The 16,006-nt window shown below is 40.3% G+C and overlaps 1 protein-coding gene across 11 annotated transcripts in view; it reads right to left on the bottom strand.

Annotated features, from left to right (window-relative positions):
• The window catches only part of LOC118546233 (uncharacterized), a 567,633-nt gene that overhangs the window by 537,415 nt on the left and 14,212 nt on the right, over positions 1 to 16,006 (bottom strand). For 7 of the 11 annotated variants that reach the window (XM_078073056.1, XM_078073058.1, XM_078073059.1 and 4 more), the window contains exon 2: positions 22 to 126. The exons of the other annotated variants lie outside the window; for them this stretch is intronic. In XM_078073056.1, the coding sequence (XP_077929182.1) occupies positions 22 to 126 (105 nt within the window). The remainder of the gene's footprint in view (positions 1 to 21; positions 127 to 16,006) is intronic. 11 annotated transcript variants of the gene reach the window in all.

The following is a 16,006-nucleotide window of genomic DNA, read 5'->3' as shown; positions in this document are numbered from 1 at the left end:
CCGAAAGGAAAAGGGACTCACCCCAGAGTATGCAGTGAGTTAGCGTCATGGCCCTGGCTAGAATCCACATCTCCTGGTTCCCAACATGGTATTCTTTGATTTCTCATTAAACCTCTTGAGACTGACCTGGAAAATACCCAGAATTAAAGGGTCAAGTAGTGGGCCACAGAGGGAGGGGGACATTTTTAAGACTAAGCACCAGTCAACAGATATCCAATCTCAACAGTTTTTTAATGCCTATTTGTTTTCATTATAGAAATAATATCCATTTATTAAAGGAGATTTTTGAAATTGCAGAGAAACAGGAAAAGGAGAAAAATTTATAATCCCACCAATTATATACACAACTGTTAGCACTTGAATGTGTTCTCTTTCTGTCTTTTAATGAATAGATCATTGAGCTTTCACTGAACTGTGCTCATATTGTCTGATCAGTCTTGTACCCTGCTTTATTTACAATATAATATCATAAGCATTTCCATTTATAAACATTTTCTTTCATGGCTACACAATATGCTTTGAAGTAGTTGTACCATGCAGAACATTTTTAAAACTTTTTTCACAATTTCCATGCCTGGAGGCAAGATGGCAGAGGAGTAGGAGACCTAAATTTCATCTGGTCCCAGGAATTCAGCTAGATAGGGATCAAACCATTCTGAACACCTACGAACTCAATAGGAGATCGAAGAAGAGAATAGCAGCAACTCTCTAAACAGAAAAGTGACCACATTCTGTAAGGTAGGACGTGCGGAGAAGTGAATCCGAGGTGATAATCGGAAGATAGATGGCGGGGGAGGGGGCCTCCATCAGCCGCTCCTGGCAAGTGATAGAGCAGCGGAGCACAAAATTGGAACTTTCAGAAGTCGGCTCCGCTGAAGGACGTTGCTCCAGTGGCTAAGCAGGGGGTGTAACCCTCACTGGACAGTGGAGTCTCAGGACCCTCAGGGTCACAGAAAGACTGGGGGTGCCTGAGTGCGGCAGAGCTCCCAGGTATCGGAGCAGGGAAGCCGGCTGCAGAAATGGAGCCAAGGCACGGGCTTTCAGCTCGGGGTTGCCATAAACCGTGATCCACGGCATAGTCGGGCCACTGCTCCTCCAGCAGTGGCGCAGGAGCGCACCAGGCAGGGATCTGCTGGGTTTGGAGACTCCACACGGGGTCGTGTGCCAGAGACAGAAACGCTGGGTCACAGGCCGGGTGAGCACGGAGAGCGGCCGGAGATTGGGGAGACGGGAGTGACTGACTGCTTTTCTCTGGGGCCTCACTGAGGAGCGGGGGCCTGAGTTCTCGGGTCCTCCAGGGCGGAGATTGGGAGGCCACCATTTTCACTCTCCTCCTCCAAAGCTGTTACGGAAAGCTCGCAGGGAACAAAAGCTCCCGAGAGCAAACCCGAGCAGATTACTTAGCCCGGAAGGGGCAAGGGCGGGGCAATTCCGCCTCCAGCAAAGACATTTGGGAACCATGGCAACAGGCCCCTCCCACAGAAGATCAGCGAGAACAGCCGGCCAAGACCAAGTTTACCGATCAAAGAGAATGGCAGAACTCCAGCGCTAGGGGAATACTGCACATAGAATCCATGGGTTTTTTACCATGATTCTTTAGTCTTTCAAAGTTAATTTTTTTATTAACTTTCTTTTTCTTTTTTCTTTTTTGAATTTTTCTTTTTCCCTTTTTCGACCAACATCTTATCAATCCGTTTTTTAAAAAATCTTTTTTCTTTTTCATTTTTAGAGTCATATTCTATCCCTTCATAGTAGTTAACCTTATTTTTGGTGTATATATATATATATATATATATAAGTTGTTCTCTCTTTAAAATTTTGGGATATATTATCTTCTAACAGACCAAAATATCCTCTAAATCTCTAGTGTATGGCTTTGTTCTAGTCTCCTGCCTGATCACATTCTCTCCCTTCTTTTTTTTTAAATCCTCTTTTTCTGTTTTCAACCAAATTCTTATTTTATCAATTACATTTATAAAATCTTTTATAATTTTCATCTTTACAGTCATATTCCATCCCTTCATGGTATTTACCCTTATTTTTGTACATACATAAGTTTTTCTGCCTTTAAAATTCTGGGAGGCACTTTCTTCTAAAGACCAAAATACGCCCAAAATCTAGTGCATGGTACTGATCTATGCACCACCCTGATCATATTTGATCATATTCTGGTGATTGTTTGTTTGTTTTTATCTTTTTCTTTTTTTTCTTTTTTCCTTCTTTCCCTTTCTTTTCCCCTGGTTTCAGGTCTCTTCTGATTTGTTTAGTGTATATTTTTCTGGGGTTGTTGTTACCCTGTTAGCATTTTGTTCTCTCATTCATCTATTCTCCTCTGGACAAAATGACAAGACGGAAAAAATCACCTCAAAAAAAAGAACAAGAGGCAGTACCGACTGCCAGGGAACTACTCAATATGGACATTAGTAAGATGTCGGAACTACAGTTCAGAATGATGATTTTAAAGATATTAGCTAGGCTTGAAAAAAGTATGGAAGATATTAGAGAAACTCTTTCTGGGTAAATAAAAGAACTAAAATCTAACCAAGTCAAAATCAAAAAGGCTATTAATGAGGTGCAATCAAAAACGGAGGCTCTAACTGCTAGGATAAATGAGGCAGAAAAGAGAATCAATGATACAGAAGACCAAATGATGGAAAATCAGGAAGCTGAGAAAAAGAGAGATAAACAACTACTGGATCACGAAGGCAGAATTCGAGAGATAAGGGATACCATAAGATGAAACAATATTAGAATAATTGGGATCCCAGAAGAAGAAGAAAGAGAAAGAGGGCAGAATGTATATTGGAGCAAATTATAGCAGAGAACTTCCCTAATTTGGGGAAGGAAACAAGCATCAAAATCCAGGAGGCACAGAGAACTCCTCCCAAAATCAATAAAAATAGGTCAACACCCTGACATCTAATAGTAAAACTTACGAGTCTCAGAGACAAAGAGAAAATCCTGAAAGCAGCTCAGGAGAAGAGATATGTAACCTACAATGGTAGAAACATTAGATTGGCAACAGACCTATCCACAGAGATCTGGCATGTCCAGAAAGGACTGGCATGATATATTCAGAGCACTAAACGAGAAAAATATGCAGCCAAGAATACTATATCCAGCTAGGCTGTCATTGAAAATTGAAGGAGAGATAAAAAGCTTCCAGGACAAACAATAACTAAAGGAATTTGAAAACATGAAACCAGCCCTACAAGAAATATTGAAGGGGGTCCTCTAAGCAAAGAGAGAGCCTAAAAGTAACATAGACCAGAAAGGAACACAGACAATATACAGTAACAGTCACCTTACAGGCAATACAATGGCACTAAATTCCTATCTTTCAATAGTTACCCTGAATGTAAATGGGCTAAATGTCCCAATCAAAAGACACACGCATCAGATTGGATAAAAAAACAAGACCCATCGATATGCTGTTTGCAAGAGACTCGCTTTAGACCCAAAGACACCCCCAGATTGAAAGTGAGAGGGTGGACAACCATTTACCATGCTAATGGACACCAAAAGAAAGCTGGGGCGGCAATCCTTATATCAGGCAAATTAGATTTTAAACCAAAGACTATAATAAGAGATGAGGAAGGACACTATATCCTACTTAAAGGGTCTATCCAACAAGAAGATTTAACAATTGTAAATATCTATGCCCCTAACATGGGAACAGCCAATTATATAAGCCAATTAATAACAAAAGCAAAGAAACACAACAAAAACAATACAATAATAGTGGGGGACTTTAACACCCCCCTCACTGAAATGGACAGATCATCTAAGCAAAAGATCAACAAGGAAATAAAGACTTTAAATGACACACTGGAACAAATGGACTTCACAGACATATTCAGAACATTCCATCCCAAAGCAACAGAATACACATTCTTCTCTAGTGCCCATGGAACATTCTCCAGAATCGATCACATCCTAGGTCATAAATCAGGTTTCAACTTGTACACAAGATTGGGATCATTCCCTGCATATTTTCAGACCATAATGCTTTGAAACTAGAACTCAATCACAAGAGGAAAGTCGGAAAGAATTCAGATACATGGAGGCTAAAGATCATCCTACTAAAAAGTGAATGGGTCAACCAGGAAATTAAAGAAGAATTAAAAAAATCCATGGAAACAAATGAAAATGAAAACACAACTGTTCAAAATCTTTGGGATGCAGCAAAGGCAGTCCTAAGAGGAAAGTATATAGCAATACAAGCCTTTCTCAAGAAACAAGAAAGGTCTCAAATACACAACCTAACCCTACACCTAAAGGAGCTGGAGAAAGAACAGCAAATAAAGCCTAAACCCAGCAGGGGAAGAGAAATAATAAAGATCAGAGCAGAAATCAATGAAATAGAAACCAAAAGAACAGTAGAACAGATCAACGAAACTAGGAGCTGGTTCTTTGAAAGAATTAACAAGATTGATAAACCCCTGGCCAGACTTATCAAAAAGAAAAGAGAAATGACCCAAATCAACAAAATCATGAATGAAAGAGGAGAGATCACAACCAACACCAAAGAAATACAAACAATTATAAGAACATATTATGAGCAACTCTATGCCAGCAAATTAGATAATCTGGAAGAAATGGATGCATTCCTAGAGATGTATCAACTACCAAAACTGAACCAGCAAGAAATACAAAACCTGAACAGACCTATAACCACTAAGGAAATTGAAGCAGTCATCAAAAATCTTCCAACAAACAAAAGCCCAGGGCCAGATGGCTTCCCAGGGGAATTCTACCAAACATTTCAAGAAGAATTAATACCTATTCTTCTGAAACTGTTCCAAAAAATAGAAATGGAAGGGAAACTTCCAAACTCGTTTTATGAGGCCACTATTACCTTGATCCCCAAACCAGACAAAGACCCCATCAAAAAGAATTACAGACCAATATCCCTTATGAACATGGATGCAAAAATTCTCACCAAAATACTAGCCAATAGGATCCAACAGTACATTAAAAGGATTATTCACCACGACCAAGTGGGATTTATCCCTGGGCTGCAAGGTTGGTTCAACATCCTCAAATCAATCAATGTGATACAATACATTAATAAAAAAAAGAACAAGAACCATATGGTCCTCTCAATAGATGCAGAAAAAGCATTTGACAAAGTACAGCATCCTTTCTTGATCAAAACCCTTCAGAGTATAGGGATAGAGGGTACATACCTCAGTATCATAAAAGCCATCTATGAAAAACCTACAGCGAATATCATTCTCAATGGGGAAAATCTGAGAGCTTTCCCCCTAAGATCAGGAACACGGCAGGGATGTCCACTATCACCACTGCTATTCAACATAGTATTAGAAGTCCTAGCCACAGCAATCAGACAACAAAAAGAAATAAAAGGCATCCAAATCGGCAAAGAAGAAGTCAAACTCTCACTCTTTGCAGATGATATGATACTTTATGTGGAAAACCCAAAAGACTCCACCCCAAAACTGCTAGAACTCATACAGGAATTCAGTAAAGTGGCAGGATATAAAATCAATGCACAGAAATCAGTGGCATTCCTATACACCAACAACAAGTCAGAAGAAAGAGAAATTAAGGAGTCGATCCCATTTACAATTGCACCCAAAACCATAAGATACCTAGGAATAAATCTAACCAAAGAGGCAAAGAATCTGTACTCAGAAAACTATAAAACACTCATGAAAGAAATTGAGGAAGACACAAAGAAATGGAAAAACGTTCCATGCTCATGGATTGGAAGAACAAATATTGTGAAGATGTCCATGCTACCTAGAGCAATCTATATATTCAATGCAATCCCTATCCAAATACCATCCACTTTTTTCGAAGAAATGGAACAAATAATCCTAAAATTTGTATGGAAGCAGAAAAGACTGCGAATAGCCAGAGGAATGTTGAAAAAGAAAAGTAAACTGGTGGCATCACAATTCCAGAATTCAAGCTCTATTACAAAGCTGTCATCATCAAGACAGTATGGTACTGGCACAAAAACAGACACATAGATCAATGGAACAGAATAGAGAGCCCAGAAATGGACCCTCAACTCTATGGTCAACTAATCCTCGGCAAAGCAGGAAAGAATGTCCAATGGAAAAAAGACAGTCTCTTCAACAAATGGTGTTGGGAAAATTGGACAGCCACATGCAGAAGAATGAAACTGGACCATTTCCTTACACCACACACAAAAATAGACTCCAAATGGTTGAAAGACCTCAATGTGAGACAGGACTCCATCAAAATCCTAAAGGAGAACACAGGCAGCAACCTATTCGACCTCAGCCGCAGCAACTTCTTCCTAGAAACATCGCCAAAGGCAAGGGAAGCAAGGGCAAAAATGAACTATCTGGATTTCATCAAGATAAAAAGCTTTTGCACAGCAAAAGAAACAGTCAACAAAACCAAAAGACAACTGACAGAATGGGAGAAGATATTTGCAAATGACATATCAGATAAAGGGCTAGTATCCAAAATCTATAAAGAACTTATCAAACTCAACACCCAAATAACAAATGATCCAATCAAGAAATGGGCAGAAGACATGAACAGACATTTTTCCAAAGAAGACATCCAAATGGCCAACAGACACATGAAAAAGTGCTCAATATCGCTCAGCATCAGGGAAATCCAAATCAAAACCTCAATGACATACCACCTCACACCAGTCAGAATGGCTAAAATGAACAAGTCAGGAAATGACAGATGTTGGCGGGGATGCGGAGAAAGGGGAACCCTCCTACACTGTTGGTGGGAATGCAAGCTGGTGCAGCCACTCTGGAAAACAGTATGGAGGTTCCTCAAAAAGTTGAAAATAGAGCTACCATACAATCCAGCAATTGCACTACTGTGTATTTACCCCAAAGATACAAAAGTAGGGACCCAAAGGGGTACATGCACCCTGTGTTTATAGCAGCAATGTCCACAATAGCCGAACTATGGAAAGAGCCAAGATGTCCATTGACAGATGAATGGATAAAGAAGATGTGGTATATATAACAATGGAATATTATGCAACCAACAAAAGGAATGAAATCTTGCCATTGGCAATGACATGGATGGAACTGGAGGGTATAATGCTGAGCGAAATAAGTCAATCAGAGAAAGATATGTATCATATGACCTCACTGATATGAGGAATTCTTAATCTCAGGAAACAAACTGAGGATTGCTGGAGTGGTGGGGGGTGGGACGGATGGGGTGGCTGGGTGATAGACATCGGGGAGGGTATGTGCTATGGTGAGCAATGTGAATTGTGTAAGACTGTTGAATCACAGACCTGTACCTCTGAAACAAATAATACATTATATGTTAAAAAAAAAAAAGAAGAAGAAGAAGAAGAAGAAGAAGATAGCAGGAAGGGAAAAATGAAGGGAGGGAAATCAGAGGGGGAGATGAACCATGAGAGACTATGGACTCTGAGAAACAAACTGAAGGTTCTAGCAGGGAGGGGGTGGGGGCATGGGTTGGCCTGGTGAAGGGTATTAAAGAGGGCAGGTACTGAATGGAGCACTGGGTGTTATACGCAAATAATGAATCCTGGAACACTGCATCAAAAACTAATGATGTGGGGCGCCTGGGTGGCTCAGTCGTTAAGTGTCTGCCTTCGGCTCAGGTCATGGTCCCAGGGTCCTGGGATTGAGCCCCGCATAGGGCTCCCTGCTCCGTGGGGAAGCTGCTTCTCCCTCTCCCATTCCTCCTGCTTGTGTTCCCTCTCTCGCTGTGTCTCTCTCTGTCAAATAAATAAATAAAATCTTAAAAATAAAAACTAATGATGTAATGTATGGTGAGTAACATAACATAATAAAAAAATAACATATAAATAAATAAATACAATAAATAAATATTTTTTCACTATTTCAAATAATGCTAAAATGAACATATATATCTGTATATATAACAGTTGATCCATGTTTATGGTAGTGTACCAAAGTAAAATTATGGCATTAAAGAATTTAAAGTTTTTTAAGTTTTTTGGTAAATAGTTCCACATAATTTATAATATATATTTTCTTATTGATGCACAATTACACAGACATTGTTTTAGAATTCCAGAAAAGGAAAGTATAGATAAATAATAATAATAATATTCACCATTATTCCCTTGACCCACAGGGAGAAACTACTAATTATCCTGGCATATTCCTTCCCTATCTTTTTGAAAATACGTATATATACATACACATTATTACCAAACTGAGGCCATAGTATGGGTTTGGTTTTCGGTAGAAGAGTTTGTAAGCATATTCCCTTGTCAATAAATAATACTTGAAGACCAAATAGATTTGCTTTGTTAATAATAACATTTTATCCCCATCACACAGCCAAACTCACTCTCGTTTGTCTACGCCAAAGGCAGCCATACCCATATCCCCACAACCAAGTACCAGATTATATGCAGGATCACTCCTAATAGGACAATCCTCAATGAGTAATTTCAGTTGTAGTTCTCATGGGAAGTTTGAGAAATTGACCCTTAGAATGGACCCTAGGCAGTAGCCACAGTAATTGGCACTTCTGCGGAGCTCAGCACAGAGTGATGCTCCAACGTGCCAGCCACATGCACAGCTCTAGGCCCTGAAATGTAGGTTGCTGGTTCTCATCAGAAGATTTGTCCAAAAGCACAGTGGTTTAGACAGAAACTTTGGCATCAGACCACTTCAGGTTCAAGTCATGACTCTACCTCCTACAGGCTGTGTGACTTGGCTTAACTTAATTGCCTAAGCCTTGGTCTTCTCAAAACTTCTGCAAAACTGAGTGACAAGAGTTGCTACCTCATATGTCTGAAATGATGACCAGATGAGACAATGCATGTAAAGTACTTAACCACACGTCATAGCAGGCTCTCATCAATTTTAGCTATAATTATTTGAGGAGTTCTGGCAACTCACAGCTTTCTCTTCTCACTCACAAATAGGACTTTCTCTTTTCCCATTTATCTAGTAACAGAAAATATTTTTTTAACTGATAACTCCCAAAGCAATCATTCTGGCAATGAATATGGCAGTTTACGATGTTGTCATATTTATCTTATCACAAATGTTATTAATATCTTAAAGTGGTTGAAATTGTCATTAACTATTTTTTATAAACAATTATTTTTTGATCATTTCCTATTCTCAGGAATTTTACACAGCAATATCTCCTTCAACTTTTGTGAAGGATTTTGTGAAGTATTATCATCAGTTTTCAAGTGAGCAAACTGGCATATAGACAGTTTAAGAAATTTGCTAAAGGTCACATCACTAGAAGTTGAAGACTCAGGGTCTGAATCCAAGCCCACTGGACTGCAAGCCCTAACCCCAGCCACTAGGTCAGGAGTCAGCAAACCATTTTTCTGTAAGGGCTAGATAGTAAATATTTTAGGTTTTGGGGGCCATATGGTCTACATCATAACTACTCTACTCCACAACTATAGTGTGAAAGCAGCCATAAGCAACATGCAACCAAATAAGCATGCCTATGTCCAATAAAACTTTATTATGGACAATGAAATTTCAATTTCATATCACTTTCATATGTTACACTATATTATTCTTCTTTTAATTTTTTTTCCAAACATTTAAAAAGTAAGAATTTTTCTTAGCTTGTGGGCCATATAAAAACAGATGGTGAGCTGTAGATCCATCTACAGAGAGAATGTGAAGATCAGGTAATGTGAGACTCTCCAGGCACACTAGGCTATTTTCGGTTTACCAGGCTCTCCCTCAGGCCTCTTTTGCAGTACAAAACTCCTGCTACCGCCCTCCTTTTCAACATCTACCTTTGTCTGCCATACTTTTTCATTCTTCAAGCCAAACGTCACTGTCACTTCTTACAGGAAATGCAACCAACCCACCCTTATCACCAGCCCTATAATAAGTTTGGTGCCCTTTTCCTGTCCTCCCTGAGCAACCTCTAGGTTCCCATCATTGTGGCTATCACACTGGATTCAGATGGCTTGCTTAGCTGTCCTGAGGACAAGTGCTGTAAAAGCAGGTTCCTGTCTTGATTATAATTGAACCTCCTAAGTAACTAGCAGTGTTTGGAATATAAGAGGAGCTCAATAAATGTTGGAAGGAAGGACAAGAGGAAGGGAGGAAAAGAGGGAGGGAGGACAGACAAATGAAAGAAGTTCTCAACTATAAATACAGGTTCTGTGATGGGATATGGAAAGGCAAGAGAGTAAGGAAAGAGCCTACACCAAACCATTAGGAGAGAAGAGAAAGGAAAAGTGCCCAAAGTGCATGTGGAAATCCTATTTCTGCTTCTCATGAGGGGCAGTTCATGATCCCCTGTAGAAATGGTTGACTATTGTGTTGGGACAGTGAAGAACAGACAGAAATAAGTCTCTCGGATTTGTCCCATCAAGGTCCAGGGAAAAGGTACCAGCTTAAAGATTTTCAGTGCCCTGTGGATTCCCAAGTCATTTACATCATGTTCTCTGTCAGTAGAACATAGAAAGGACAATGTCTCAAAATTCAAGATGGCTTCTTCTAAATATGTTACATTCTTATATATATATATATATATATATATATATATATATATATTTAAAATGTTAAGGCAAATAAAAGAATCCAATTGAAGGTATAAAGGAAAAAGAAATTAAAGGGCTGGAATTAGATGGGGTAGAAGATAGCTAAAAGCCTTCTTTCAGCTCTAAACAAATTTACTCTTTTTATTTTTTTTTCTGGTGGATTGCATTTGTACTTCATTTTATTTTGGTGGTTTTTTGGGGGGGTTTAATTTAAATTAAATTTAGTTAACATATAGTATATTATTATCTTCAGAGATAGAATTTAGTGATTCATCAGTTGCATATAACTGTGCTCATTCCATCAAGTGTCCTCCTTAATGCCCATTACCCATTAACCCCATCGCCCACCCACCTCACCTCCAGCAACCCTGTTTGTTCCCTATAGTTAAGAGTCTCCTATGGTTTGCCTCCCTCTCTGTTTTTATCTTATTTTATTTTTCATTCCCTTCCCCTATGTTCATCTGTTTTGTTTCTTAAATTCCACATATGAGTGGAATCATATGGTATTTGTCTTTCTCTGACTGACTGACTTCGCTTAGCATAATACCCTCTAGTTCCACCCACATCGTTGCACATGGAAAACAGTATGGAGTTTCCTCAAAACGTTAAAAATAAAACTACCCTACAACCCAGCAATTGCACTTCTAGGTATTTATCCAAAGGATACAAAAATAGTGATTCAAAGGGGCACATGCACCCCAATGTTTATAGCAGCAATATCCACAATAGCCAAAATATGGAAAGAGCCCAAATGTCCATCAACAGATAAATGGATAAAGAAGGTGTGGTAGGTAGATATATATATATATATATATATATACATATATATATACACACCTATATATATGTATATATATATATAATGGAATATTACTTGGCCATCAAAAAGAATGAAATCTTGCCACTTGGAAATTTGCTCTTTTTAAAAGATTATCTGAGCTTGGACAAAGAATGTAATCATCCCACACCATAAATGCTTCAGATTTGGATTTTTTTTTTTTTCTTTTCTTGACTAGGTGCTCTATGGAAGCGCTTCTTTGAGATGAAAATATAGGGACTAAGAAACACCAATTTTTCACTCCACTGGTACCCTTTGCTTCCACCTTCTCTCACCCAAATTCTCTTCTCCACTGAAACAGTGCTCCAGGGAGCTGCCAACACATGCTTCTACCAAGACACTTTTTGGTGGTTCAAACAGAGATCTGACTGCATGGGTTTAGAGTTACAGTCCAAGTCTCTCTTTCATTCATTCCCTGAACTCTTGTATATGCCAAGGAAGTTACCTGTCACTGGACAACTGGAGAAAAAGCCAAGAAATGCCCAACATTATCCTCATTGTCTTGGCTTTCTTCCCCTGCCCCCTATTGTGTCTCAATGAGAAGGGGGCCTCCTGGATATACTGTATAGATTCTGCTCGAATAGGACATGAAGCCTTCTCCCAGTCATTTGGGAAACTAATAGAGCTATGGGCAGAGACCCATTAATTCCAGGCCCAAGTCTGCCACTAATTTGGTAGGTGTCCTTACACAAGCTATTTGATTTCTCTGGGTACCAATGGATCCTCTGGCACACCATCTAGATGCCCTCCAGCTATCAGGAACATTGGAGCCTGACAGCTCTCAGCTGAAAACCCCTCTGGATTTTGTCTTTGGCTGAAAGTCTCTTCTTTTTGCCTGAGATGGCTCACATTCAACAACCAGTCAGTCATTGTGGGAGTACAAAAGCTTGGCCCCCTTGCCCAATTTGGAACAGTTCTGCAAGGCCATTCCAGCTTCTGGATTCCCCGTAGCATTACCTAGACTTCTGTGGGGACTACTTCTCTGTAGATATTGATCCTGACACCACCCCAGTAAAATTCTTGCACACAAATCTCCACAAGTCTCACACAAGAATCAAAGTTTGTTTTAGGGGACCCTACCTGGGACACTGGTCCCTGGCTTTCCCACTGATCCAATAAGAGGGCTTTGCTAGATGCCTCCATTTCTATCTGCAAACGTGAGTAAAGCACAATGATGCAACTGCCAGGTGTATAATATAATCAGCAGAGGCAGCTACAGCAGGGCCTCATGTGCCTCTGAATCCAACTGATTACAGAATTCAGGACATAGCTCTTCAAACGTTGGGAAACAGGTGATACAGCAGCAAACAGAGATACTGAATATTTGGATCTCTGGGTTGGAGATCTCAGAACTAGCTGGGTAATTCCAGGTAATTCTCTCTGTCGGACCTCATTTTCTTAGTATACAAAATAAGAAACTTTGTTGTGTTCTCTCCCTCTCCTCATGTTAAATGAATTTATGTGATATTGGCTTTTAAAAGAAAAAAAGTTCATTTTTGGAGAAATCAGTCTCAATCAGTCTCTCATTCACCAAGAACCAAAAGCAGACATTAGGTGCCTAATTATTCATGACTCTGTATGGCACCCTCTGCAGGCCCTGCCCTTTGAAGCCTGTGGTCTGGGGCTAGCAGACATGGCCAGGGAGCCACAGCCAAGGCAGCCTCCCTGAATCCACCTAGGAGAAATCTGCTGGAAGGTCACTCTACAAATTTATAAGGTTCTTGAGTATCCCCAGAATAACTACAGGGTAATAGAAACTAACATATACTGAACACCTGCTAAGTTCTTATCACTGGCTTTTGTCCTTTTATGTATGTTAGTTCATTTAATTCTGACAACACTCCCTGAAGTCAGCCATTGCCATCTCCATTTTACAGACCAGCCTGTAGGGGGCATGTGACAATCCAGAGTCATGCATCAAACATGGAAGAACCAAGGCTAGACCACGAGGATGGTTCCACAACAGTGTAACAGAAGCACCCAATAGCTCCTTGAGGGCAGCTCCCAAGTCTTTCTTATTTGTATCCTGAGCACCTACCCCAGTGGCAAACATGAGTTACTAGATGCACGTTGACCACATTAATTAATTAAAACCTCCTGATTTCTCCTCTTGCTATTTCTATTACACTACCACACAATCAGTCTTGCTAATTCACCTCCATATTTTTCAAAAAATGGCCAACCTTGAGAAAGACAGGAAACCAACTCCAAAAAACAAAGACATGTAGTCTCCCAATGTACACGGTGACAACCAGTCACTTGGCCCCTTTGGGATGTAATAACTGGCTAACTAGCCTCAGCACTGTCTACTTGCACAAGATTGGCTCACTTGGGCCCACCAAGCAAGGGCTCCCATTGATTATTCCGAAAAACCCATTACACTTCTGAAAGCCATTACACTTGAAGATGGTTTAAATACATCCGCCTCAGCAAGATGGCGGAGGAGTAGGAGACCTGGATTTCGTCTCCTCTCAGGAATTCAGCTGGATAGGGATCAAACCATTCTGAACACCTATGAACTCAACAGGAGATCGAAGAAAAGAAGAGCAACAACTCTCTGAACAGAAAAGTGACCACTTTCTGGAAGGTAGGACGTGCGGAGAAGTGAACCCGAGGTGATATTCGGGAGGATAGACGGCGGGGGAGGGGCCTCCGTCAGCCGCTTCTGGCAAGTGATAGAGCCGCGGGGCACAAAATTGGAACTTTTAGAAGTCTGCTCCGCTGAGGGATGTCACTCCGGTGGCTAAGCAGGGGGTGGAACCCTCGTGGGACAGTGTGGTCTCAGGACCCTCGGGGTCACAGAAAGACCGGGGGTGCCTGAGTGTGGCAGAGCTCCCAGGTATCGGAGCGGGGAAGCCGGCTGCAGAGACGGAGCCAAGGCGCGGGCTCTCAGCTCGGGGTTGTCATAAACCGTGATCCACGGCACAGTCGGGCCACTGCTCCTCCAGCAGGGACCCAACAAGCGGCAGATCTGGGGAGACTCACCTTCTTCCCCCGGGAGGAGAGGCGTGGGAGCGCACTGCAGGGATCTGCTGGGTTTGGAGACTCCACACGGGGTCGGGTACCAGAGAGAGAAACTCTCGGTCACAGGCCGGGTGAGCACGGAGACCGGGGAGACGGGAGTGACTGACTGCTTTTCTCTGGGGGCTCACTGAGGAGTGGGGCCCCGAGTTCTCGGCTCCTCCGGGGCGGAGATTGGGAGGCCGCCATTTATACTCTCCACCTCCAAAGCTGTACGGAAAGCTTGCAGGGAACAAAAGCTCCCGAGAGCAAACCCGAGCAGATTACTTAGCCCTGACTGGGCAAGGGCGGGGCAATTCCGCCTCCGGCAAAGACATTTGGGAACCACGGCAACAGGTCCCTCCCCCAGAAGATCAGCAAGAACAGCCAGCCAAGACCAAGTCTACCAATCAATGAGAACGGCAGAACTCCAGCGCTAGGGGAATAATGCACATAGAATTCATGGCTTTTTTACTATGATTCTTTAGTCTTTCAAAGTTAATTTTTTTTAACTGTCTTTTTTTTTTGAATATTTCTTTTTCCCTTTTTCAACCAACATCTTATCAATCCCTTTTTTAAAAAAAAAATTTTTATTTTTCATTTTTATTTTTCATTTTTAGAGTCATATTCTATCCCTTCATAGTAGTTACCTGTATTTTTGGCATATATATATAAGTTGTTCTCTCTTTAAAATTTTGAGATAGTTTCTTCTAACAGATCAAAATATACCCTAAATCTCTAGTGTATGGTTTTTTTCTACTCCCCTGCCTGATCACATTCTCTCCCTTTTTTTCTCTCTTTTTCTTAAGTCCTCTTCTTTCTTTTTTCAAACAACTTCTTATCAATTCCTTTTATAAAATTTTTTATAATTTCCATCTTTACAGTCATATTCCATCCCTTCATCATATCAACCCTTATTTTTGTACATATATAAGTTTTTCTTTCTTTAAAATTTTGGGAGGCACTTTCTTCTAACAGACCAAAATACACCCAAAATCTAGTGTGTGGCACTGATCTATATACCAGCCTGATCATATTTGATCACATTCTGTTTTTTTTGTTTTGTTTTGTTTTTGTTTGTTTTTATCTTTATCTTTTTCTTTTTTTTTTTTTCTTTTCCTTTTTTCTCTCTTTCCCTTTCTTTTCCCACTGCTTCAGGTCTTTTCTGATTTGTTTAGAGTATATTTTCTGGGAACGTTGTTACCCTGTTAGCATTTTGTTCTCTCATTAACCTATTCTCCTCTGGACAAAATGACAAGACAGAAAAAATCACCTCAACAAAAAGAACAAAAGGTAGTACCAACTGCCAGGGACCTACTCAATACGGACATTAGTACGATGTCAGATCTAGAGTTCAGAATCATCACTTTAAAGATACTAGCTGGGCTTGAAAAAAGCATGGAAGTTATTAGAGAAACCCTTTCTGGAGAAGTAAAAGAACTAAAATCTAACCAAGTCAAAATCAAAAAGGCTATTAATGAGGTGCAATCAAATATGGGGGCGCTAACTGCTAGGATAAATGAGGCAGAAAAGAGAATCAGTGATATAGAAGACCAAATGATGGAAAATAAAGAAGCTGAGAAAAAGAGATAACTACTGGATCATGAGGGCAGAATTCTAGAGATAAGCGATACCATAAGACGAAACAACATTAGAAT

This window comes from Halichoerus grypus, chromosome 5 (genome assembly GCF_964656455.1).
Source record: "Halichoerus grypus chromosome 5, mHalGry1.hap1.1, whole genome shotgun sequence".
In the NCBI taxonomy this organism is placed as follows: domain Eukaryota; kingdom Metazoa; phylum Chordata; class Mammalia; order Carnivora; family Phocidae; genus Halichoerus; species Halichoerus grypus.
The sequence above is the reverse complement of the archived record's forward strand: the minus strand, read 5'-3'. Positions and strand labels throughout refer to the sequence as shown.